This window comes from Scyliorhinus torazame, chromosome 17 (assembly GCF_047496885.1).
Source record: "Scyliorhinus torazame isolate Kashiwa2021f chromosome 17, sScyTor2.1, whole genome shotgun sequence".
Classification (NCBI taxonomy): Eukaryota; Metazoa; Chordata; class Chondrichthyes; order Carcharhiniformes; family Scyliorhinidae; genus Scyliorhinus; species Scyliorhinus torazame.
Window position 1 is genome coordinate 100,178,340 of NC_092723.1, and position 27,835 is coordinate 100,206,174.

Genomic DNA, 27,835 nt, shown 5'->3' on the forward strand with positions numbered 1-27,835 from the left:
AGCGGAAGCACGGGTACAAAGTTGTCTGAAAGACAGGAAACAGCAAGTAGCAGTGAACAGTGGTGAAAACAAAGTGTTGAAAATACCCAGCAGATCAAGCAGCATTTGTGGAGAGAGGCAGAGTTAACAGTTGAGTTGAATGCGACTCGTCAGAAATTTCCAGCATCTATAGAATTTTGCTTTTATTATTATAGTGGTGAATAGCTGTGTTTCAGACTGGATAAAAAGTGCACAGCAGGGATCCCCGGGTGTCGTAATAAGACCATTGAACACTGCCTGAAAAGGATAGGAAGGACAGAAACCATCATCACATTTAAAACAAAAGCTTGGATGTGTACTTTGAAGTGCTGAAACCTACAGACTAGAAGCTTGAAAGTGGAATTAGGTTGGATAACTGTCAGCTAGATAATGGCTTCTTCCTGTACCATAAAATGCACATAACATATCCACACTATATCTGCTTAGCTACCAATATAATACATATATTGATACTTCATAAAATTACTGTGAATGGAAAACATATTTCCAGTTCAATTTGATTAACGCAAGTATCAATTATATATTGGTCTGTGTGCTTGAATAGAGTGAGAGATCATGACCAGATTATTGCAATAAAGTAAAGAAAATAAAGTCGCCATAGTCCCAGGTGACCACAGGTTGCTTTCCTCTTTGAGGGCAAGAGCTGACTGGTGGTGATTTAGCCTGAGGACCACCACACCTCAGGCGAGGAGCAAGGTTAGCAAGGCGGGCCTTCATAAATAACCTCAGCCAGTACGGGAATTGAATCTGTGCTGCTGGCCATGCTCTGGACCAAGAATCAGTGTCCAGCCAACTGAGTTAAACCAGCTACATGCTGCAATACTGCATACTGCAATAAACGGATGTGAAATATAGATTATAATATTTCAGCCAAGCACTACTGTACAATTAATTCAAGGGGAAAAAAATCATACATCAGGACCGCAGTAACCCTCATCCATAATCACAGCTTTTCAAACGTAACCATTAAGGGGCCCACCAGGGAACCCACGGTCTCGTTTCTGCATTTTTGCCCTTGCTGCAAGGTATTTCTTTTACGGAATACTAATTTAAAAACATTTCTACACGGTTTACTTTTGAGTAGTCAACTTCATCCTTCATCAATTTGGGATTTTTAATATTTACAGAAATAAATCAAACCTGTTGACTGAAATAGGAGGTACGAATTTCTGTTCACAGATATATTTATAACTCTATTTTTCTTTTTCTTAAAAATTTAGAGTACCCAATACATTTTTTCCAATTAAGAGGCAATTTTAGCATGGGCAATCCACCTACCCTGCACATCTTTTGGGTTGTGGAGGCGAAACCCACGCAAACACGGCGAGAATGTGCAAACTCCACACGGACAGTGACCCAGAGCCGGGATCGAACCTGGGGCCTCGGTGCCGTGAGGCAGCAATGCTCACCACTGCGCCACCGTGCTGCTCTGTAACTCTATTTAATAGTAGGCAGCATCCCGCTGATGTGCGCTTCTGTGAAACCCATTCAAAAATCTTCGGAATTTAAATGGTTAAAACATCAATTTAATCCAAATTTACCACGTTGAAAACCAATGGATTTTGATGGTGCATCATTGATTCAGCATTTATCATGTTTTACCAGAGGGCTTTTCGCATTTTGCAATTCAATGAACGAGCTGTTGAAAACTTGAAATATTGCCAGTAAACAATCATAATCTCTTTTGTAAATGCCATCGGGATTTCAAATCCAATTCACTATTTCCATGTGCTTTTAATTAAAGATCTGTTATGAGCTGCATTCACCAGCTCAGTATAGTAGTGTGCAAGAGTGGGGCGGGAGGGGGGGGGGGGGGGGGGGGGGGGGGGGAAGAGGACACCATAATTGAAAGTCGTCATTTTCTTCGACTTCAGCCACTTAAAATGTTTCTTACAGCAAATGGTTAAATATCTTTATGGGGAATAAAATACTGAACTATATTAACCAGGTGCTAGATATTTCTTTTGATACGTAGCGACTTGTTAAAAAACTAGAAAATGGGACTTCCGGTTGCGGCGATGCAGAGCTAAGCCGCACGTTTCGGCAGCTCCCGCGACAACGGACTTTCGGGCTTACTAGAGGAGCCCCAACGGAGCTTTTTTGATCGGATCCCGCGTGGGAAGGTGCAGTAAGGTCCCCCCTTGAGATATATGGCCGAGATCAGCGGTGGAGCGGCAAGAAAAGAGGCTCTGGAGCAGCGGCAAAATCGAGGGGGAAAAGCAAGATGGCGGAGGGCGGAGATCGAGCAGCAGGGGGGCCGGACCAGCAGGAGTTTCTTAAGCGCTGTGTGGAGGAGCTTAAAAAGGAGGTGCTGGCGCCAATGCTGTTGGCGATCGAGGGGCTGAAGGAGACCCAGAAGGCCCAGGCAGTGGAGCTTCGTGAGGTGAGGGATAAAACGAATGAGAACGAGGACGAGATCCTGGGCCTGGCGGTAAAAATGGAGGCGCACGAGGCGGAGCACAGGAGGTGGGCCAAGAGAATCGAGGTCCTGGAGAACAGGTCGAGGAGGAAAAACCTCCGGATTCAGGGTCTTCCCGAAGGAGTGGAGGGAGCTGACGCCGGGGCGTATGTGAGTACGATGCTCCATTCGCTGATGGGAATGGAGGCCCCTCCGACCCCCTTGGAGTTGGAGGGTGCTCACCGGGTCCTGGCGAGGAGACCCAAGGCTGATGAGCCGCCAAGGGCGATAGTGGCAAGGTTCCATCGCTTCATGGATAAAGAAAGTGTGCTGAGATAGGCCAAGAAGGTGCGGAGCAGTAGATGGGAGAATGCGGTGATCCGCGTCTACCAGGACTGGAGCGCGGAGGTGGCAAGGAGGAGAGCTGGATTCAATCGGGCCAAGGCGGTGCTGCATAAAAAAAGAGTCAGGTTCGGCATGTTGCAGCCTGCGCAACTGTGGGTCACCTATCAGGACCGACACCATTATTTTGAAACGCAAGAGGCTTGGACCTTTATCCAGACGGAAAAACTGGACTCGAACCGAGGGGATGTGGCTGTGGGGGGGGAGATGTTGGTTGTAAATGGGGGCTGTAAATAGGGGCAAAGAACACTTCATGGGTGGGGCGATGGATGGGGATGTGAGTAGAGCTCTGGTTAAAATTCCTAAAAGTCCTTTTTTCTTTTCTGTAGACGAGATCATAATGATGGAGAATGTGGGCGTCGGTGCTGGAGGGAGGTGAAACTCGGGGATGAGGGAACTGGGATAATGGCCGCAAAAGGAGCCTCGACACAGCTCTGGTTCAGGAAAGCGCGGGTTTTTTCCCGTGCACAAAAAGGTGGGGGGGGGGGATGGAGGAAGGTAAGGAGGAGAGACTCCCACACGGGGGAGATCAACGGGGAGGCGGGGGAAGCCGGGGGTCAGCAGAGGTCAGCTGACTCACGGAAGCAATATGCACTGTCCGAGGGGGAACTGAAAATGGAAGAGGTGGTCGGGACGGGGGTTCCCCGCCTGGGGAACTGGAGGGTGCAGGAGGAGAGGGCACGGGACTGGCCTAAGTAGGAGATGGCTAGTCGGCGGGTGGGGGGGAACCCCCCAATCCGGCTGATCACGTGGAATGTGAGAGGCCTAAATGGGCCAGTTAAGAGGGCCCGAGTGTACGTGCACCTAAAGGGACTGAAGGCAGACTTCATGTGGCCATGCTTCAGGAGACACATCTGAAGGTGGCAGATCAGGTCAGGTTAAGGAAGGGTTGGGTAGGACAGGTGTTCCATTCGGGACTGGATGCGAAGAATAGAGGGGTGGCAATACTAGTGGGAAAGCGGGTGTCGTTCGAGGCCAAGAACATAGTAGCGGACAAGGGAGGCCGATACGTGATGGTGAGTGGTAGGTTGCAGGGGATTGGTAAATGTATACGCCCCGAACTGGGACAATGCTGGATTCATGAAACGGATGTTGGGGCATATCCCAGACCTGGAAGTAGGGAGCCTGATAATGGGTGAGGATTTTAACACGGTGCTAGACCCAGCATTAGATCGCTCCAGATCTAGGATGGGGAAGAGGCCAGCTGCGGCCAAGGTGCTTAGGGGGTTTATGGACCAGATGGGGGGCGTAGATCCGTGGAGATTTGCCAGGCCTTTGGCCAGAGAATTTTCTTTTTTCTCCCACGTTCATAAGGCCTACTCCCGGATAGATTATTTTGTTATGGGCAGGGCACTGATCCCGAAAGTAGAGGGAATGGAATATTCGGCCATAGCCATTTCAGACCATGCCCCGCATTGGGTGGAGCTAGAGCTGGATGAGGAGAGGGACCAATGACAGTTGTGGAGGCTGGATGTGGGACTGCTGGCAGACGAGGAAGTGTGCGGGAGGGTGCGGGGGTGTATCGAAAGGTATCTGGAGGCCAACGACAACGGGGAGGTGCAGGTGGTAGTATGGGAGGCGCTGAAGGCGGTGGTTAGGGGAGAGTTAATCTCCATCAGGGCTCATAGGGCGAAGAGGGAGGGCAGGGAAAGGGAGAGGTTAGTAGGGGAGATTTTAAGGGTGGATCGGAGCGATGTAGAGGCTCCTGATAAAGGACTACTTAGGGAGAGACGAAGTCTCCAGACGGAGTTCGACCTGTTGACCACTGGGAAGGCAGAGGCACAGTGGAGGAAGGCACAGGGGGCGACATATGAATATGGAGAGAAGGCGAGTCGGATGCTGGCACATCAGCTCCGTAAGAGGACAGCAGCGAGGGAAATAGGCGGAGTCAAAGATGGGAGGGGAACCACGGTGCGGAGTGCGGGGAAAGTGAATGAGGCTTTTAAGGCCTTTTACGAGGAGCTGTATAGGTCCCAACCCCCAGGGGGAAAAGAGGGGATGTGGCGATTTCTGGACCAATTGAGGTTCCCAAGGGTGGAGGAGCATGAGGTGGTTGGTTTGGGGGTGCCAATTGGGGTGGAGGAGCTGGTTAAAGGACTGGGGTGCATTCAGGCAGGGAAGGCCCCAGGGCCGGATGGGTTCCCGGTGGAGTTTTATAGGAAGTATGTAGACCTGTTAACCCCGTTGCTTGTAAGGGCCTTCAATGAAGCAAGGGAGGGGGGACCCTGCCCCCGACAATGTCGGAGGCGACGATCTCTTTGATCTTGAAGCGGGATAAGGACCCACTGCAATGTGGGTCGTATAGACCGATCTCGCTGCTTAACGTGGATGCTAAGTTGCTGGCAAAAATGTTGGCCACGAGGATTGAGGACTGTGTCCCGGGGGTGATTCACGAGGACCAGACAGGATTCATAAAGGGTAGACAGTTAAATACTAATGTGCGAAGGCTCCTAAATGTGATAATGATGCCATCGGCGGAGGGAAAAGCGGAGATAGTGACAGCCATGGATGTGGAGAAGGCCTTTGATCGGGTAGAGTGGGAGTATCTCTGGGAAGTGTTGAGGAGGTTTGGGTTCGGGGAAGGGTTTATCAGTTGGGTTAAGCTCCTGTATAAAGCCCCGGTGGCAAGTGTGGTCACGAACCAGCGAAGGACGGAGTATTTCCGGTTGTATCGAGGGACGAGGCAGGGGTGCCCCCTGTCCCCTCTGCTGTTTGCATTAGCAATTGAACCTTTGGCCATGGCGTTAAGGCAGTTGGGGAAATGGAAGGGGGTGGTTCGAGGGGGAGAGGAACATCGAGTGTCGCTGTACGCAGAATACCTGTTGCTGTACGTGGCGGATCCAGTCGAGGTGATGGTTGAGGTAATGCAGATCCTACGGGACTTTGGAGATTTTTCGGGCTATAAGCTCAATATGGGAAAAAGCGAGCTCTTTGTGATCCACCCGCGAGACCAGGGAAGAGGGCGGAAGTGAGCTTTCGATACTTGGGGATTCAGGTAGCTAGGAGCTGGGGGACACTGCACAAACTTAATTTGACGTGGCTGGTGGAACAGATGGAGGAGGACTTTAAAAGGTGGGACATGCTGACACTCTCGCTGGCGGGTAGGGTAGTCGGTTAAAATGGTGGTCCTCCCGAGGTTTCTTTTTGTATTCCAATGCCTCCCAAATGTGATTACTAAGGTCTTCTTTAAGAGGGTAAGTAGGAGCATTATGGGATTTGTTTGGGCGAGTAAGACACCGAGGGTAAGGAGGGGGTTCTTGGAGCGTAGCAGGGACAGAGGAGGGCTGGCGCTGCTGAATTTGGGTGGTTACTATTGGGCAGCCAATGTGGCAATGATCCGTAAATGGGTGATGGAGGGAGAGGGGGCAGCATGGAAGAGGCTGGAGATGGCGTCCTGCAAAAGAACGAGCCTGGGGGCGCTGGTGACGGCACAGCTACAACTCTCGCCTACAAGGTACACCACGAGCCCGGTGGTGGCGGCAACGGTAAAGATCTGGGGGCAGTGGAGACAGCACAGGGGTGCAACGGGAGCCTCGGTATGGTCCCCGATTAGAGATAACCATCGGTTTGTCCCAGGAAAGATGGACGGCGGGTTTCAGAGCTGGCATCGAGCAGGGATCAGAAGAATGGGGAACCTGTTCATTGACGGGACGTTTGCGAGCTTAAGGGCGCTGGAGGAGAAATTTGGGCTACTCCCGGGAAACGCCTTCAGATACATGCAAGTGAGGGCGTTTGTGAGGCGACAGGTGAGGGAATTTCTGCTACTCCCGGCACAGGGGATTCAAGAGAGGGTGATTTCGGGAGTATGGGTCGTGGAGGGCAAGATGTCGGCGATATACCAGGAGATGAAAGAAGAGGGGGAGGCTTTGGTAGAGGAGCTGAAGGGAAGAAGAGTTGGGGGAGGAGCTTGAGGAGGGGCTGTGGGCTGATGCCCTAAGTAGGGTTAATTCCTCTTCCTCGTGTGCCAGGCTTAGCCTGATACAATTTAAGGTGGTTCATAGAGCGCATATGACGGGGGCGAGGCTGAGTAGGTTCTTTGGGGTGGAGGACAGATGTGGGAGGTGCTCAGGAAATCCGGCGAACCATGTCCATATGTTTTGGTCATGCCCGGCACTGGAGGGGTTCTGGAGGGGAGTTGCGGGAACAGTATCTAAGGCGGTGAAAGTCCGGGTCAAGCCAAGCTGGGGGCTAGCAATATTTGGAGTAGTGGACGAGCCGGGAGTGCAGGAGGCGAAAGAGGCCGGCATATTGGCCTTTGCGTCCCTAGTAGCCCGGCGAAGGATCTTGCTAATGTGGAAGGAGGCGAAGCCCCCCACCGTGGAGGCCTGGATAAACGATATGGCTGGGTTTATCAAGTTGGAGAGGATAAAGTTTGCCTTGAGGGGGTCTGTGCAGGGGTTCTACAGGCAGTGGCAACTGTTCCTGGACCATCTCGCGGAGCGTTAGATGAGGGTCGGACAGCAGCAGCAGCAACCGGGGGGGGGGGCGAGGAGGAAGGGGGGGGGGGGTTCTCTGAGGGGCATTTGAGCAAGAAAATACATGAATGATCCGGAAACTGACATGTACGGGAAGAATGGAAGAATACTATGTACAAAGTTATGTATCGTATTGGCTGGCCATGTTCATGTCTGGCCACACAAGCTTTATTTCTTTTCTTTGTTACGGGGGTGGGGGTTTGTTTATATGGTTGAAAATATTGTTTCAAAATTCTTAATAAAAACTTTTTTTTTTTTAAACTAGAAAATGCAACAATAAGTAGAATGGAACAAACTGATTTTGTGCATGTCAGGTGACTCCTTTTTTTACACTTAACAAAACAAAACTGTCATTACCAGGGAGACCAAGATGACCCACACATCATTACTTGGATTTCAGCTCTAGTCAACACATTAGTGGTAAAATGTTCAAAGGTTTTGCTGTACAGGTTTTATATCACACCTCTAAAAAGTCTGCAATGGATCTTCCAATCAATGCCATTTTTACCACAAAAGCTGTTCGCTGACATTTAGTGTCTTCAATGTATTAAAACGCCCCAAGGAGTTTCCTAGGAGTGGTCAAAAACATTTGAAATAGCATCAATAAGGTGACATTAGGAGGTGCCCAAAAGCATTGTCAAGAAGGTAGATTTTAAGGAGCACCAGGAGAAGCAGAGAGGACCAAGGCAATGGAAGCCATAACCGCCAAAGGAAGATTGGCTAAATATGGGGATTATGCAAAAAGCCAGTATTGAGGATTAAAGAGCTGGATGAGGATTCAGAGATAGGGAGGGGGAGGGCAGGGAAGGATTTGAAAACAAGGAGGAGCATCAGACAAGGAGCCAACATAGCTCAGAGTAATAGGTGATCAGGATTTTATGTGGGTTAGGATGCTGGCAGCAGAGTTGTAGATTAAGTTTATCAAGAGTCAGGGCAGCAAGGTGGCACAGTGGTTAGCACTGCTGCCTCACGGTGCCGAGGTCCCAGGTTCAATCCCGGCTCTGGGTCACGTCCGTGTGGCGACTGCACATTCTCCCCGTTTTTGCGTGGGTTTCGGCCCCACAACCCAAAGATGTGCAGGGTAGGTGGATAGGCCATGTTAAATTGCCCCTTAATTGGAAAAAAATAATTGGGTACTCTAAATTTTTTAAGTTTATCACGAGTTTATGCATTCAGCAGCAACACTCCTAACTTCAAACCATCTTACGTTCTACCAATTTTATATTGCAATTTAGAGTATTTCTTTCTTTTCCAAACGTATTCCCTCCTGAAGTCATTCACTTGAAAATGAAAATCGCTTATTGTCACAAGTAGGCTTCAATGAAGTTACTGTGAAAAGTCCCTAGTCGCCACATTCCAGCGCCTGTTCGGGGAGGCCGGTACGGGAATTGAACCCGCGCTGCTGGCCTTGTTCTGCATTACAAGCCAGCTGTTTAGCACACTGTGCTAAACCAGCCCTTGGTTCACGTAACAAGCACATCCTTCGGGACTTGCGAGAGGAAACTGGAGCACCCGGAGGAAACCCACGCAGACACGGGGAGAACGTGCAGACTCCACACAGTGATCAAAGCCAGGAATCGTACCCAGATCCCTGGCGCTGTGAAGCAACTGTGCTACCATGCTGCTCATTGTACACTGCTTATTTTAAGAGCACAATAATGTATATATAATTGATTTGATATCAATACCTTCTATAAAAAGTGCAAGTAGAGAAGATGAAATCTTATTGCAAAAATGTCTGAATTTTTGAAATATATTTTATTCCAAACAATACAAAGGTTTCCACACTCATAAAAAACACACAAGCATACTACAGTTTGTCTATTTTATGTCTTTATAAACTAACTAATTTTATTCCCAAACCAAACCCCCATTCGCCCCTTCTTTTTTCCTTCTCCCCTTTTAATTGCTGGCAACAACAGATCTTTGAAAACAAAGATGAACAGCCTCGATCTTGAATGTAAGATCCCAACCCTTAAAAGAGAAAAAAATTTAATTTTCATCATTTGCAGCAATTCTGCCACATCCCCCCAACCATGCCGAAGCCCGAGGTGGCATGCCAACCTCCATCCAAGTCACCGTGCAATCAGAGAGGCAAAGGCCACGACATCGGCCCCCTTCCAATCCAGCAACTCCGGAAACTCCGGCACGCCGAAAATTGCCAAAGGGCACGGAACTAATCTTACCCCCATGATCATCAACGGCATCTCAAACACTGATGACCATGATTTCATGATTCATATGTTTTGGGAGAATACCTTTTCATTTGGAGATTAAAGTTTTACGGTAAGATAAAGGTAAAGGCCTGCTAAAAGGCTGGTACACAAACCTAAAGTGATTGCAATTCAAAGGTCAGAGATGTAAGCAGGAAACCATTAAATGATTTGTGATCTCTTTCTGTGTCTTGATCGAGACATGTTGTCTACAGTTGTCTTCATAGTAGTTTAAGTAGTTTTAAGTTATTCACATGGTTTTCCAGAACAAATAGAATGTCTGGGAATGAGAGAAAGTGAGTTGAAATCTCTCTCTGGGACTTCTCAGAAGTGCCAATTGCCATGAGATTTGCAATGATATGCTTTTATCATGTGTTTTCTCACAGAAGCAGGCAGGTGGGTCCTGGAAGCAGCAAAAGATAAGTTGCTAGAAGCTGTAGACCAGGAACAAAACGGTCAAAAAGAAAAGGATGTTTTCTGAATTTGGACTCTGAGATTGGAGTCATTGAACAAGAATGCAGTGAGGGCTATGCTTGATCTGCAGTGTCCACCATCATGAGGTGCTTAAGGAAAGTTTGAGGGTCATGTACCAGATGCCAGCGGAAGGACCCCAAGAAATCTCCTAACTCGAAGAATCGCAGGAACACGGAGGCGAATCAAAGTGAATTCATGAGAGCTGTGGCACACATTGGTTTGATCCCAGGAGAAGTGAAGGAACCCTAGAAAACCCGCAAAATATAGGGGAACTCTTAGGTGAAAGGTAACAGTAGAACTGAGTGTCCTGCTGAGATTTTTAGGTTTAAATAATAAGTTTTATGAAATATAGGTGTTAAGTTAGTAGTACTTGCTTTGTTTAACTCTTGGACGGTAAAGGGTTTTCCTTAAAATGTGTGGTGCTATTCTGAGGGTTTGAATTTCTTTTTAAAAGTCTTCCTCAAGATCATAACCTATACTCTGCCACAATTCAAGCAACTGGGAATCTACTAACAATAGATCAGTCCCATTCTTCCCCCTAAAAACAAATCAACCATCTTTAAAATTCATTAGTTTAAAATTAAAAAGCACAGTAATGCGAAAGCTATATTCTCAGAGTTGTCTTCATAGTACGCAGGGACTGATCCATTAATCAGTGTTTGTTGGTCTCATTTAGAGCCATGACAGGGATACTATGATTGGCCTCAGCATCCTTTCGATGGGATGTAGAGATATAGAAAGCTCACCACCACATGTTACCCATGGGATCTTACTGGAAAGAGGACCTGTTCATGTCCCACAGTATTGGAAAACATCAAGGTTTTTTTTTTTTTTAAATACAAAGGGAAATCAAGTAGTATAAAGGTGAGCCAAGCTTAAGTTTTAGAAACTGCAGGAAGAATCATTTTGTTGACTTCCAACATCAATACACTATTGCCAAACTTGAAGCACCCCATTCAGAAGAAAAGGGGAGAAAAACACAGAATTTCAGCTCAGAGCTGAAATTAAACCGATTGTTCCCTTACCAAATGTCTGGCATTCAGTATAAAGTGTTCACCCTAGGTATTTTTGGGGAGAGGGAAATTCTTTTAATTTTGCACCTGGTGAGATTTAGAAAACTGGGAGCAGATGTCAGCTGTGGCTCAGTTCATAGCACCCTCATCCTCACCTTTGTGTCAGAAGGTTGCGGGCTCCACGCCTGCTCCATAGCTTGAACAAAAGAAAATTCAAGGCTGACTCACTGTTAAAGGTGCTGTATTTCAGATGAGACGTATTATGCCCCCTCTCAGGTGGGCATAAAGTATCTTAGGATATTATTTTGAAGAAAAGCAAGGCAGCTGTTCCCAGTGTCCTGGATATTTATCCCTCAATCATCATTTTAAAAGATTATCTAGTCATTATCACATTGCTATTTGTGGATGTTTTCTGCGCACAAATTGGCTGCCATGCTTTTTGCATTACAACAGCGATTGCACTTCAAAAGTACTTTATTGGCTCTCAGCACTTGAAACGCCCAGTGGTTATGAAAGACATTATATAAAGACAAGTCTCCCTTTCAGACATCATTGATAATAATCCCATTCAGAATTAATCAGGACTGAAAAATCTTAATATCAGGTCTGCAATAACTACCAACATTCATAACAGTAGCTATGTATTTCTGATGACTCAATCTTTAATCTCGCAGTATGAGTGCTTGTGGAAGAGCTAAATATTGCAAGGCTTTTGCAAAATGGCACCATACTGCAGATACCAGTTCCAATCCTCAGCAGATGCAACCACTAAGGTAAGTTATTAAGCAACACCAGCTTTATTAAATTTTATAACATGCAATTTCCTGAGAGTTACAAGTCAAAAAAAAACCTCAGAATACTAAACATCCCAGGACACTTCACGGGTGTGTTCCCAAACAAAATTTGACACAGATAAGAAGTCATCACAACAAACGGTCAAACGCCCAGAGCAAACTTTCAAGGAGCATCTTAAAGAAGGAGAGATGAAGAGGGAATTCCAGAGTTTATGGCCAAAGTATATGTTGCTAATAATGGAGCAATAAATACCAGTGACAAGCAAGAGGCCAAAGTTGGAGGAATGCTATCTTGTTGGACTGGAGAAAGTTGGAAAAAAAGGCAAAGGCAGGAATGTGTGTGTGCGTGTGTTGCCGTGGGGGGCGGGGGAAGAGAGGAAGATTTTGCTGAAAATTTCAATATTCTTTAATATTGAAGCAAAAGACTAAACTTAAAGGAGTTCAGTAAAATCTAACCACTGTAATTATACAGACCAAATAAAAATGTTTTCATGGATGTTATTTTTGACCATCAGTATATTATCTTCACAAGATGATATCAGGAGGAAAAATTGCCAACACAGATAGTGAGTCTGAATGAGAATAAGCATCAAATTATTTAAAGGCCTACACGGTGACATCATGGTTGTTACAAGTAATTATAATTCTCTCTTTTTATTGAAGTCCAGTACAACATCTTCACAATAAACTTTAGGCTTTAATACTTCAGGGGTATATAACCTGTCAAAAAAAGCACAACCAAGTTTTGAATTATCAAACAAGGTAACATTTTCCTTAAATCAGCATACTGATAGGTTTTGATATACCCTGCTCACATCAATGCTACACTTGCTGCAAAAAAGAATGTGCTCTAAAAATATCAAGTCGCAGACTTTCCACATGAAAATTTAGATTTTTTTTGTTTGTTTTAAATACATAAATGCAATTGCACTGTGCAGGTAGTCAATGAAAATCACTTGGTGCAATTAGTTCTCCTCTTCTCAGGTGACTGTGACATTGCTGTTTCCAAAACGATCAGCTTTTTTAGAAAATATTATCAATGTGTTCCATGATTCCTTGTTGCATTACATAACTTTTCAGAAAAAATTAGAATCATTTGCATGTCAGGCATTCTTAAAGGAGACATAAATTCTATGATTCTATACCACCTCTAAGTTTTACAAAAGCACAATACACTGAAATCCTATCATAGAATTTATAATGCAGAAGGAGGCGATTCAGCCCATCGAGTCTGCACCGGCCCTTGGAAAGAGCACCCCACTTAAGCCCATGCCTCCACCCTATCCCAATAACCCAGTAACCCCACCCAACCCTTTTGGACACTAAGGGCAATTTAGCATGGCCAATCCACCTAATCTGCACATCTTTGGACTGTGGAAGGAAACCGAAGCACCTGGAGGGAACCCACGCACACACGGTGAGGAAGTGCAGACTCCGCACAGACCGGGAATCGAACCTGGGACCCTGGAGCTGTGAAGCAATTGTGCTAACCACTATGCTACCGTGCTGTCCTGTGCTACCGTGAAGGGAAATCATCTGACAAATTAAGAATTAATTTTAGGAGTTAATAAAGGGGAATCGATAGGGGCTTGTTTTTCCAAAAGGCATTTGATAAATTGTCTCACAAATGGTCAATACACCTTGTGTATTGAATTGGGAGTAATTTATTGACATGGATAGAATATAGATTAACAGACAGGAAGCAGAGAGTAGGGCTAAATGTGTCATTTTAAAATTGGCAGTATGATGCTTGTGGGATACAGCAATTTTAACAATAACAGACAAAGAGACAGAGAGTAATGTTTCCAAGTTTGCTGATGGGTGGGAATGTAAGCTCTGAGGACACAAAGAGATAGAGACAGATTAAGTGGGCAACAAGGTGGCAGATGGCATATATTGTGGGGAAGTGAGAGGTCATTCACTTTGATTGTAAGAAAACAAAATTTCCCCAAAGGGTGTGAAACGTCTAAATCTGGATTGAGAGAGACTTGGACGTCATTGTACAAAATACAAATTAGCAGGAGTAGGCCACTCATCCCCTCAAGCCTGCCCTGCCATTCACTAAGATCATGACTGATTGGACTGCAAACTCAACTCCACAATCCTGCCTACCCCCAATAACTTTCATCCCCTTGCTTACCAAGAATCGATCTACCTCTACGTGACAAATATTCAAAGACTCCGCTGCCACTGCCTTCGGACGAACTGAGTTCCAAAGTTACAACCCTCAGAAAAGCATTTTCCCCAACTCCATTTTAAATGAACAACCCTGTATTTTTAAACAGTGCCCCCCCCCCCCCCCCCCCTAATTCTCGATTCCCCAAGAAGAGGAAACATCCTCTCTACATCCACCCTGTCAACACCCCTCGGGATCTTACATGTTTCAATCAAGTCGGCCCTTACTTTACTAAACTCGAGTCGATACAGGCCCAGCTTGTCCAATCTTTACTCACCAGACAACCTGCCCATTTCTGGTATTAGTCTGATAAACTTCTTTGGAGGGTGTCTAATGCATTTATATTTTTCCTTAAATAAGGAGGCCGACACTACATACTATCCCAGATGTGGCCTCACCAGTACCTTGCACAACTCAAGCAAAACATACCTCCATTTGTATTCAATTTCCCTTGCAATAAGCAATAACATTCTATTGGGTTCCCTAATTGCTCCCTGTACCTGCATCCTAAGCTTTTGCGATTTGTGGAACAAAGAGCACACAGTTCACCTACGGGGACAGTAAACAAATAGGAAGGCAAATTGCATGGTTGACCTTTATTGCAAGGTGGTTAGAATAATGAAGTCTTGCTACAGTTGTACAGGGTTTTGGTGAGATTACACCTGGAATAGTGTGTGTAGTTTTGGTCTCCATGTTCAAGCAAAGATGTACTTGCACTGGAAGCCGTACAGCAAATGCTCACTAGATTGGTGCCTGGGCGTGGTCCTATGAGGAGACACTGTGTAAACTGGGCCTATATTCTCTGGAGTTGAGAAGAATGGGAGAAGATCTCATTGAAACATACAATATTCTGAAGTAGTTTGACAGGGTACACACTGAAAATTTGTTTCCCCTGGCTAGGGGCTCTACAATGTTCCAGACAGAGTCTTGGGGTAAAGGGTAATTTATTTAAGACTGAGATGAGAATAAGTTTCTTCACTCAGTGAATCTTTGGAATTCTTTACCCCATCGTTGAACATATTTAACACCGAGACTGACAGACACACGTTTGGTCTCTCAGGGAATCAAAGGATATGGAGAGTGGGTGGGAAAGTGGAGACAGGCAGAAGATCAGCCATCACCATATTTTATGCTGGAGAAGATGAATGGTCTACTTCTAGTTCTTATGTTTTTAAAATACTGTGGGTGCCGGTAAGCTGAAACAACAACAGAAAATGCTGGAAGTTCTCAGTAGATCGAGCAGCATCTGTGGGGAGGGAAACAAAGTTAATCTTTCAGGTCAATAGCCTGCAAGTTTTATTCCTGGTTTAGAAACACAAAACAATAAACATACAAAACATTTTGCCATGAAGCACAGCTTTTTCAATATGACCATGTACTTCATACCACTTCACCCAAAATACAATTCAAAACAAGAGGTTTTTTTTAGATCATGTGAACTGCAAGCCACTGCTTCAACCAATTATTTGGGAATAAATAGTGGAGTGTTCATTATGATCAGTCATGGCTAGGGAAGACAATATTTTAAGCTTTGGGGGTTTCAGCTCTGGTACAGCAAAGTCTCAAAATTTTGCTCATGATTATTATAAAGTATCTTATTTTAGGAGCAAAATTCTGCCAATGCTGGAAATCTAAAATAAAAACAGAAAGCGCTGAAAATACTCGGGTCTGGCAGCAACTGTGCAGAGAGAAATAGAGTTTGAATTGACTAGGACTCTTTTTCAGAACTCCCTCCACAAATGCTGCCAGACCCGCTGCGTATTTCCAGTGTTGATACCTGTAAACTGACTGCTGTCACGGAGGTATTTCTCGTTGTTTGCCAAGAATTTACTGTAGAAATAATGGTGAGGCTAATAACAAACATTTAGTGTTATTCATGTGCAAGCAAACATCAAAAATCTGAAAGCTCCTGTCTGAAACACACTGCTACCAAGTAAGCGGTGTGAAAACACCATTCATTGTGCCATCTGGCTTCCTGTTCAAAGATGTCAACGTAACACATGTTTTGTTATATTTTGCTCCTAACTCCATCTTGTGTATTAATCTTCTGAGTGGCAAATTTGTGAATGCCTTTTGCATATCCAAGTATACTACATTATACTACATCTACTGGCTACATCTACATCTCCTCGTTACAATCTCCAAAAACTTCAATAAATTTGTCAGATGTGTTGAAAGGCGTGAAGCTCTTGTATTTACATCATACAGACTAAACTTGCCACAGGAATTTAGGGCTTCACCATTTCAGTTGAAATGCCCTTTTCATGATAACTCACTATCAAGGAAGCTCTTTGGCAGTGAAAATTAATTTTCACAACTGTGAAGACCCATTCAGAATTTGATGGATATTTTTGAATGTAAATTTATTTCCCTTCATCTCTTTATCGTTCTCACTCCAATCTTTCTTTCCCTCACTTTAGGTTACTTCTGTACCTGGTTTGACATTGCATTCATTATTTCAACTGCATTCATTATTTTAACTTGTACTTCCTCAAACAGGAACAGACTGCGCTGTTCAACAACAATCCTTCAATCAGATTGTTAGTTCTGTCCACTACTGCAGCAAGGCTCTTTGACAGCACCTTCCAAACCAGCAATCTCTACCATCTAGGGCAGATACATGGGAACACCACCACCTGAAAGTTCCCCAGAAAGCCACACACCATCCTGAGTTGGAACTATATCACCATTCCTTCAGGCACTGGAGCCAAATTCTGAAACTCCCTTCCTAACAGCACTGTGGGTATATCTATGCCACATGCTCTGCAGTTCACCATCACCAAGAGGAGTTAGGAATGGACAATAAATGCAGTCCTTGCCAACAACACCCACATCATATGAACAAACAAATAAAAAAGGCCTGGCACTTTGGAGTGGAAATGAGGAATTTAAATGGTTGGTGGTTACTATGTCAACCATCTTATTGAAATTTCTGATTCAGACTGTGAACTTGACTGTCATGACCTCGAATTCACTGAAAACCAGTGGACCTCCCCTACCGGCTCAGCAAAATAACTCCTTTTCAATTTGCATCTTTGCTATTTCTATAGCCACCCTTCCGAGTCCGTTAATTACCTTTGCTCAAAAGCTTGGCCTGGATTTTATTGTTCCTTAGGTCTCCTACAAATGCATCTCTGAGGTTGGTTTCTAAGTTTGCGCCTTACCTCGTGATGAAGACAGTTTATTTAATTCAAGAACAGAATCCAGTCTGTGGTTCTCAGTGCAATCTCATTCTTAGCTACAATGAGTCCAGAATCACATTCATTTCAGAATAGTCCATAGTACTGGGATCTCGCAAACATCTCACACCACCTCAAAAGCATCATGGTAGGAAAAACATTTACTTTACCGACATCTCTTAATTGATTTGCTTTCAGCCAAATGAGTAACTTTGCTTGAAATTACATCAGTCCTCTTTGCTAGCGTTGAATTCCCCCATTGTCTCAAATGGGTCTTCGGTACCATTTGTCTCAAATATGTTACATGATGACTCACTGTGTGCCCAAACTTGATGTGGATAAGCAGCAATCCTCAAACTACTCACACTTTCTCAGAGTCAACTTTCGGAGTTCTGGAAATCTGGCACATATTGTTCAATCCTTAATTTCTCAAGTGAAATGTAAAAAATAATTCTATCTGAGCCTCAACATCATCTGTGTTGAGTATAGTAAGGATTAACATGTGGACTCCCGGCCAGCAACAACTATTGAACTTACTTCATTCACACCTCCATAGCAGAAGGGGTAGCAGAGTGGGCAGTACAACAAAATACTCAGCTCTTACGATCTACAATAGTGATAGTGATCCGATTATCTGTTTTCTTATGTTGGTTGTAGAAAACAAGATAATTCTCCAGCTCTTCTTCAAAATTGTGTCATGGGATCTTTTACACCCACCTGAGAAGGCAAATGGCACTTTGGCTTGACGTGATTGAAAAGAAGCCACCTCCAACAGTGCAACAGCATTCCCTCAGGACTGTGCTTGAGTTCCAGCTTAGATTGGTCTACTCCTTCCCTAGAGTGAGACTTGAATCCACAACTTCCTGACTCAGAGTAGAGAATGCTACCAAATCAGCCACAGTTTACATACAACAATGACATCATGCATCACTTTGTATTTCTTGAAGCTGACAGTTAGCAGAGGAGAAAGAAAATCAGCATCAAAGCAAAATAGGGCAGATGTTGGAAAACTTAAGTCAAGAGAAAATGCTGGAAACACTCAGTGGGTCAGGCAGCATCTGTGAAGAGAAAAACTAAGTTAATGTTTCAGGTTCATGACCTATATCAGAACTTCTAATAAAAAGTCAACAGCTCCAAACGATAACTCGAGAAAATATCAGCTGTTTAATCAAGCACTCCGATGTTAAGAAATCAAATTTAAAGATCCATCTCCTAATTAACTGCAAAACGCTTTTTCAGCCAAGGACATGTTTCCCGCAAAGTCATCTTGCTTCCAAAAAGATAATGGTGGGTTAACAGAAGAAGAAAACAAATAGATTTAGTAGTTTTGTTGACATAACAATTATTGCACTTCAAGTAATTTGCTGTATGGATATTCTGTAGTGACTTAATTTTCAACTCCCCAATGCCCTTCCACTACCTACATAAAGTTGTGTGATGAAATACTTTCCACTTGCCTAGTTGGATACAGTTGTCGCACTACTTAAGAAGCTCAATACAAAGCAGCACGGTGGGCACAATGGTTAGCATTGCTGCCTCACGGTACCGAGGCCCAAAGTTGTGCAGGTTAGGTCGATTGGCCTCACTAAATTGCCCCTTAATTGGAAAAAATGAATTGGGTATTCTAAATTTATTTTTTTTTAAGTTCAACACCATCCAGGGCAAAGCAGTATATTTTATTGGCACCATCTCCACTAGTTTAAACATCAACCACCTTCAATACTGGCTGCAATGTGAACTATTTGCAAAATGTACAGCAGTAAATCGCCAAGGCTTCTTTTGTTTAAAATAAATTTAGAGTACCCAATTCATTTTTTCCAATTAAGGGGCAATTTAGCGTGGCCAATCCACCTACCCTGCACATCTTTTGGGTTGTGGGGGCGAAACCCACGCAAGCACGGGGAGAATGTGCAAACTCCACACGGACAGTGACCCAGTGCCGAGATCGAATCTGGGACCTCGGCGCCGTGAGGCAGCAATGCTAACCACTGTGCCACCGTGCTGCCCCGCCAAGGCTTCTTTGACAGCATGCCTGAAAACTATAACTTCCATGACTTAGAAGGACAAGGGCATCAGGTACAGAGGAATACCATCTTGTCCAAGTTTCCCTCGATGTCACACACCAACCCTGACTTGGCCATATATCGTCATTCCTTCATTGCCACTGGCTCCTATTTCTACTGGACCTTCACCACACGGACTCTATGCCACCTTCTCAAAGGCAATCAATGAAGAACAATAACGCAGCCTTGCCAGCGCCACCTATGTCCCAAAGAACTGCAAGATAAATTAAAAAGTGCACTGCTTGGGATGTTTCTGGGATAAATGATATGGGGCTGTGCAACTCTAAAGTTACACTTAGCAAAATTAAAGGTTAAAGAATAAAAAGCCAACTATAAAATACAAATTGAAGAGTAGTTCAATTCTGGCCTTGGGTGACTGTGTGGAGTTTGCACTTTCTCCCCTTGTCTGCGTGGGTTTCCTCCCGGTGCTCCAGTTTCCTTCCACAGTCCAACGATGTGCAGGTTAGGTGGACTGGCCATGCTAAAGTGCCCTTCAGTGTCCAAAAGGTCAGGTGGAGTTACTGGGTTACAGGGATAGGGTAGGGGCCTGACCCTAGGTAGGGTGCTTTTTCAGAGAGTTAACGCAGACTCATGGGCCAAATGGCCTCCTTCTGCACTGTAGGGATTCTATTCTGTTCTTAGTGATGGAAACTGAAGAGAAGGCAGATTAAAAAATAAATATTTTATTGTTTACTTTTAAGGTAGCCGACTTTTAAAATATATATAACACATTTCATCAATTTACAGTATCTCAGCAGCTGCCATGTGGTTTTGCTTACATTGAGCTGGAAAACAGACTGCATTTATCGCCCCAACCCATATTTTAAAAAACATGGATGCAGCACGTCCTCCTGCCTCCTGGGGAGTGGGCTCGAAGTGGGGGAGCATGCCAAGTCTGCTAAGCGTACATCACGTTTACCATACAGCACAGAAGATGGGCTGCGGCAGGTAAAGCCCCAGGCAAGAACTTTTCTTTTTGAAATGAAATCCACAATGAAAGAGCAAATGTGAAACACCAAAGTGCAAAAATAAACGTCTAATAAACAGAAAGCCAAAATGCTACGGACAGCAAGGACCAATTATGCATGGACAAACTCGGTGGTTGAAAGACGAATAAAAGCAATCCACTTCTACAGTGAAGGGAGGAAAATGTAAAATACAAAACACTACAGCAAAATTATAAAAATAGAAAATGATTAAGATCCCACTGATAATGCCACTTGATTGTATATGCAGATTGTAGGATTAGAAACCTTTGCACAATAGGGCAGAGGTTTCTTAAAAAAAAAAGAATCAAAACTGCTGTATTAGCAATACTATAATGTTGCTCCTGGCTTTGGGGATAGGGTCACACTGTTGCCAATTTAATGTAATACTAAAATAATGTTGCTCTTTAGAGTCACCAATATGATACTGAGGCTCTTTTTATGATATGATGTTATGTCCCAATAGCGTCGCCAATACGGTGGGTGTTTCTATTTCTCTTACTGAACCACAAGGCTTTCCCATATATCGGTCAAGTGACCACACAACCTGTTAGCCAGTTCAAGTTCAAAGATGGTTTATTTACACACAAGGGTTACTTCGACATGCAAGCACAATATACTACAAGTTAAACTACACCTATCAACTACAATAACCTATTCTTAACTTCAGGCGACCGGCACTGTGCAAGTCGATAAGGCCTTTATCTTGATCACATGGCTAGTTTGAAGAAGTGGCTCTGCCTCTGCTGGGCTCATCGTCAGGTAGCAATCGTTGGTCTTGAACTTGGCTGCCTGGTCGTTATGCTGCAGTTGGGCTAGCACAGGCCAGATTCAAAGGAGGCTGGCACAGGCTGGGTGCAAAAGAGACTGAACACATGGCTGTGTCCCTTTTTATCCTTCTGAGTTTTGTGCTCTTTGGGACGGTGCTTAATCTTGGACCCAATAATTCGACAGGCTTCGATCACCGGCTTCAATTTTGGCCAATAAAGGGGCGGGTGCCTTGGTGGCTGGGCGGATCCTTCACGGTCACTGACCTTGGCAGTTGGGCTCTCTGAGTAAAGGGAGTGGTGCCGATCAGTCTGTGGCTGTACCGGTTTCTTGATTGGAGTCCTATTGTTCTGGGGAACGGGCCATTAAAATGCAAACGAGCGGGGGATTCGATCAGGTCTAGCTACCTGCGTTTCAAATACACAGAAACTCTGTATCTGTCAGAGTCCTGGGTTGGCCATAATTCCCATGGTCCTTTGTAGGTGGCCATCTCAGATGGCTACAACACAACCTGACACAAAAACTACTGGCTAGATTGCAAGCATAAAGGTGACAGCACCACGGCTATGTTTATCAATTTTGATATGATTATGTGAGGAATGTTGATTTTAGTATTATGCCCTCAAGTTAAGAACCAGTAGTTCCACTGGTTCCTGCCCTCATTCAGAGGTAGGTATTTATTGACTGTAGTTTTTATATGTGCTTACGACATGGGCATTGGTAGATTCGCCAATTGTCCAGCTGTGATTGACTTTAAGCCAATCAAGTTCAAGTGCATGTGTGGCTATGTAAGAAAAATAGAAAATACTGGAAATACTTCAATGTTTGATACCTTATCCAAAATTATTCTTACTCGTCAGAGCAGAGCAGTACATGAAGAGAAACATTTCCTCCACTGCTTTTTTCAAACCAGCAGATCACGGTGTTGGTTACTTCCATTGCAAAGAGCCTGACGTGAATTATTGCACTCAAACTTCCTACCAGGAAGCCCATCCAGATGCAAAGGGAGCTTCCCCCCGGCATTTCCAAATGTGATGCTGGATGCCAACCCTGTATTCAGAGACCTGAAACTTCACCTTCACTTACTGTGACTCACCAAAAGCTGAGGAAATTAGTTCTCAAAATATCTTATTTAAATATCAAGCACAGCTAGAAATGCTGACTGCAATTTTGTACTAATAATTCCATTTAAAATGTACATTTCTGACACATGTTATACATGCTTTCGGTGACTAAGGTATCTTTACTAGCATTTATGATTATTTTCCATTTCTCTGCTTTATCTTCTGACGATTTTGACTCCTAGTCTGGTCTGGTTCCAAGGGTGCCAAACTGTCCTCACATACATGCATTTCAGTCGGAGGCATTGGAGAGTGATGAAGAGGCGAAAACCTGACTGATATACTCATCCCTGAAAGCAACAGAAACTCAAACATCACCACTGCCTCTAACATAGCAATGTCTCAATCACCATCCATTGAAACCAGGTAATTAATCAGAGCCGAGGGTGAGACCTAGGATTTATCTGGTCTGTGGGGCGCAGGGGTACATCATAAAAGCATTTTAGCACTTGAAAATGCATTACATGTTAAAAATCATCAAACTTTTCTTCCATAACAAGGGCATACCTTAATGACTAGTTGATCATGTTGAGTCTGAGGTACCGCTGTTTAGGAGTACACACACATTTCACTTTATCTTATAAATTTAGAGTACCCAATTCTTTCTTTTTCCAATTAAGGGACAATTTAACGTGGCCAATCCACCAAGCCTGCACATGTTTGGGTTGTGGGGTTGGCCTTGGAGAGGGTCCAGAGGAGGTTCACAAGAATGATTCCTGGAATGAAGGACTTGTCATATGAGGAGTAGTTGAGGACTCTGGGTCTGTACCCGATGGAGTTTAGAAGGATGAGGAGGGGATCTTATTGAAACTTACAGTATACGGAGAGGCCTAGATAGAATGGACGTGGAGGGGATGTTTCCACTAGTAGGAGAAACTAGAACCCGAGAGCACAGCCTCAGACTGAAACACGGAGTATGTGCAAACTCCACACGGACAGTGACCCAGGGCCAGGATCGAACCCAGGTCCTCAGTGCCGTGAGGCAGCAGTGCTAACCACTGCGCCGCCCCACACTTCACTTTATCAATCAAAACTTGTTTGCGTACTCAATTACATTTATATGCAATGAACACAAAATATTCCCCCATCTACTCAGTACTACAACTTGCATGTATACACCATCTCCAGCGACGGAAAAATGTCTCAAGTTCCGTAACAGAGGAAGCAGGAGAAAAATGGACATTGACCCAGAGAAAAATTAAAAGAGAGGACTAAACATTTGGTTGAAGAGGTGAATTTTAGGAAGAAGGACGTGGCAGAGGAGCTTAGGGAGCCAACCAACAATTATGACTTGGGTGGCCGAATGCTCATGTTTGGGGGAGATGGTGGGAGAGAGTAAGAGATACCCAAGAGGTTGGAGTCAGATGAATGGATTATTGCTTGGGGGCAAGGGCTACAGGGTGGAGAAAATTATCAGAGAAAAGAAGGAGAGAGACAAAAGGAGACAAACACGAGAAGAAAATATTTATGTCCGATGCACCATAAGACCGTAAGACATAAGAGCATAATTAGGCCATTCGGTCCATCGAGTCTGCTCCAACATTCAATCATGGCTGTTATGTTTCTCATCTCCATTCTCCCCAAAACCCCTTTTTAATCAAAAACCTATCCATCTTTGTCTTAAAGTCACTCAGTGACTTGCCCTCTACAGCCTTCTGCAGCAATGAGTTCCACAGATTCACCACCCTCTTGCTGAGGAAATTCCTCCTCATCTGTTTTCAAGGATCACCCTTTCAGTCTGAAGCTGTGCTCTCGGGTTCTAGTTTCTCCTACTAGTGGAAACATCCTCTCCACGTCCACTCTATTTAGGCCTCTCAGTATACTGTAGGTTTCAATAAGATTCCCTCCTCATCCTTCTAAACTCCATCGGGTACAGACCCAGAGTCCTCAACTACTCCTCATATGACAGGTCCTTCATTCCAGGAATCATTCTTGTGAACCTCCTCTGGACCCTCTCCAAGGCCAACAGATCCTTACTAAGATACGGGGCCCAAAACTGTTCACAATATTCCAAATGGGGTCTGACCAGAGTCTTCTACAACCTCAACAGTACATCCCTGCTCTTGTACTCTAGCCCTCTCGCCAGGAATGCTAACATTGCATTTGCCTTCCTAACTGCCAACTGAGCCTGCATGTTAACCTTAAGAGAATCCTTAACTAGGACTCCTAAGTCTCCTTGTGCTTATTTCCAAAGCCCTTTCCCTTCTAGAAAAATCTATGCCTTTATTCTTTCTACCAAAGTGCATAACCTCACGCTTTTCTACATTGTATTCCATCTGCCACTTCTTTGCCCACTCTCCTAGCCTGTCCTTCTGCAGCCTCTCTGCTTCGTCAACACAACCTGTACCTCTACATATCTTTGTATCATCTGCAAACTTAGTAGCAGTGCCCTCAGTTTCTTCTTCCAGATCATAAATGTATATCATGAATATACACAGCATCACGCATCCTTGTAACAGACATGCCAGAATTAGTACGGGTTTGTATACCAATATCAGCTGAGATTTGTGGAGGATTTATGGTCAATCCAGAGAGTGAGAGTACTCAAGTTTATGAGATGCCAAAAAACATGTACGAGCATTTCAAAGCAAGTGGGCTGATGCAAGAAATGTTTTGGAGATGGAAGGAGTTAATTCTCATGATGAAGAGGGCTTGGGATCGGAACGTCAGAGAAAATAGGTCATAAGTTACCAGTTCTTATTGAGATTCTGTTGTGCTTAACCAAAATTGTATCAACCCTTGCAGCAACATCTAAAACATGTTTAGAGATGTGAGATACGAATGAATATTATTTTCCAGATACCAGGTATAAAATTAATGTAGATAAATGACATGTCATGTAGACACCAACTTTAAAGTTAACTCTGCTTTCTGCAGATACACAACTACCAAAAACAGTATTCAAGGTTCCATTCAGTTAACTGACCATCACTTTATAAAGGGTATATCTGAGAAGTGGTATTTTCAACAGCACCTTCAAAAATTGCTGCCAGTATTGTCATTAAATCCAGTCAGGATTCTGCACCATGTTATGCTGGTTTAAAGGCAATTATTTCAATAACCTGAACAGGATACGAAGTCACCAGAATGATCAGCAAAATCCCCACACAAAATTGGGGTTAAGACTGTACAGTCTAACTTTATTCAGAATGATCATATTTAAAATCTCTTTCCAGAAGGATCGAAAATGAAAAATATAATTTGGTCAGTAACACAAGAACATTAAGAAGACAAATATGTGGATACTGGAGCAATGCAATTGCTGAAATAACTAAATTTGATATCAATCCCAACTGAGTCAATAAAAGATAAACAGTGAATAATTCATAAGAATGTAAGAAGTATGAGAGGTAGGCCATATGGCCTGTCCAGCCTGTTCCACCAGTCAATACAAACATGACTGATCTCCTAACTCAACTCCACTTTGATGCCTGGTCCCCAAAACACTCCATCCCTCTATCTGAAACTGCATCTACCTCACCTTGAATATTCAACAATAGAATAAACACAACTCTCTGGGGTAGACAATTTCAAAGGTTCGCAACCATCTAAGTGAAGACATTTCTCCTCATCTCAGCGCTAAATGATTGACTCCTGAAACTATGCCCTTTGTGCTCCAGATTCCCCCAGACAGGCTTCTGATGAAAGGTCACAGGACTGAAATGTTAACTTTATTTTTCGCCCCACACATGTGGCAGACCTGCTGCTTATTTCATTATTTCCAGCATCTACATTGTGTTCTCTCAGTATCAACCCTACTAAACCCGTATGCTTCAATAACATCACCTCTCATTCTTCTAAACTCCAGAGTACAGACCCAATTTACTCAGCTTCTCATCACAAAGCGCATCACACTGATCCCAGGAACCATTGTGTGAACCTTGGCTGTACTGCCTCCAATGCAAGGAGATCCTTCCTTAGATAGGCAGACATAAAATGGCACACAGTATTCCAGAATAAAAACAAGATATTGCAGATGCTGGAAATCAGAAATCAAAACATAAATACTCAGGTCTGGCAGCATCTGTTGAGAGGGGAACAGAGTTCACGTCTGGAATGAAGTCAGATATGGAGGTGCTGTCTCACCACAGCCCTCCACAATTGCAGCAAGACATATTTGTACTTGTACTTCAACTGCCTTGACCTAAAGGCTAACGTGCTATTTGCCTTCCGAATTGCTTGCTGTACCTGCACGCTAACTTTGTCCTCTTATACAGGTACATCCAAGTCCCTCTGTATATCAACCCTTACAAATTCCACACATTTCTGCTTCTCTATTATTGCTATCAAATTGAATCACCTCAAACTGACCCCATACCATATTCCATCTGTCACTTGGTAGCCATCTACCTCTATCCAACCACTCAAACGTAATTTCTTAAGGAGAAATAGTAATTGACATGCTGGGGAGAGAGACGTATCTGCTGCCTCTTTGGAAATGCTCGCACAGGTTCACACGCAGACAGATGGTAATGGATCATTCGGGGTGATTCTGATTGGGATGGTCCCCAGGCGGGTGATGTCCTTACCGGATTTCGGTGGATATCTGTAGGCCGAGTTGGCCTGGATGTCGATGTCCTCGACTCCTGCGATTCTCCGGCTGAGCACCGAGCCCATGATGACCGTGTGAGTGAAGACCGGGCGAGGGTGGTGGCCTGCAGGCAGCAGGAGTAAAGGCCGAGCCAAGCCGGGCCGGCCAGGGGTGAAGCCTTTCCCTCTCGCACACAGGCCCCTGACGCCGCCGCTTCAATCCTCACAAACCCACACTCCAATAATACTGCCCCAAGGCGGCCGCTCCCTCTTCAAAAACACCTCGTCAAACAAAGACTAATTCATCTTCCCAGGGAGAAAAAAACACCAACAAAAGAACATTTTCTGTTCCGTCATAAAACCGTCGCAAACTTTCCCAGCCGGAAGTCCCTCTCCGGAGGGTGAGCACGCGAGGTCCTATGGGGGTTGTAGTTCCGGCGTGGGCTCCTATGGGGATTGAGGTTCCAGCGCAATTACATATGGGAGCTGTAGTTTCTGCCCGCGATTTGTGACCACCCCGACCTCCACCGGAAAAGACAACAAGCTCCAGGATGCACTGCAGCCCTCCACGTCCTGTTCTTCCGAACAAGGCTGAGCGTTCGCTGGCATAGCAGATGCTGACTGCTCCTCGGGGGTGGTGTCTTGTCCCACTTTTCTCTCCCCACCCTCTACCGAATTGTAGTTCTCTGGGTGTCCTCCAGCAGCTCACCCTTACTTTTATCTGAGCCGTCGCATTTTGCTGGTCAGATTAATCTGATCAAGGGTTGACAGGAGCTCAACTACTCTGACCAGATGCTGTAGCAACACATCCAGTAGGAGTCACTGGAAAACACTCAAAATGTCCTCAATCAGCTACTCACAGAAACTATTTGCTGAATCATTAAATGTGACTGTAAACTATTTTTTTCACAGGACTGCCTTATCAATTAAGGTTTCATTTGAGATACCTTTTTACTCACACTGTATTGTGTGCACTGCACACCTTGGCCAAACTTATTTGGAAGTAAAATAAACCTTATTTTAAAAGGCTACTGAAGAAAAGTTAATATGAAATTACAAGCGTTTCCCTACTCATCAATTTGGATAATTATTGTTCTGCTGGATTAGACTTAATTTTATAGGCCAATAAAAAGTGAAGCTGAACCAAGAAATGGATCCAGAAGGAGGTACCAGTAATATCAGGTACAAGCAAGCTAAGATAAAC

At 44.4% G+C, this 27,835-nt stretch overlaps 1 protein-coding gene across 2 annotated transcripts in view; it reads right to left on the bottom strand.

Moving 5' to 3' along the window:
- Positions 1-27,036, bottom strand: part of LOC140394017 (E3 ubiquitin-protein ligase MGRN1-like) — a 247,376-nt gene extending 220,340 nt beyond the window's left edge. Inside the window, exon 1 of one of the 2 annotated variants that reach the window (XM_072480789.1) lies at positions 26,631-27,036. In XM_072480789.1, coding sequence (XP_072336890.1) covers positions 26,631-26,718 — 88 coding nt within the window. In that variant the 5' untranslated portion in view covers positions 26,719-27,036. The remainder of the gene's footprint in view (positions 1-26,630) is intronic. The other variant, XM_072480788.1, reaches the window with a different exon arrangement.
- Positions 27,037-27,835: the final 799 nt, after the last annotated feature.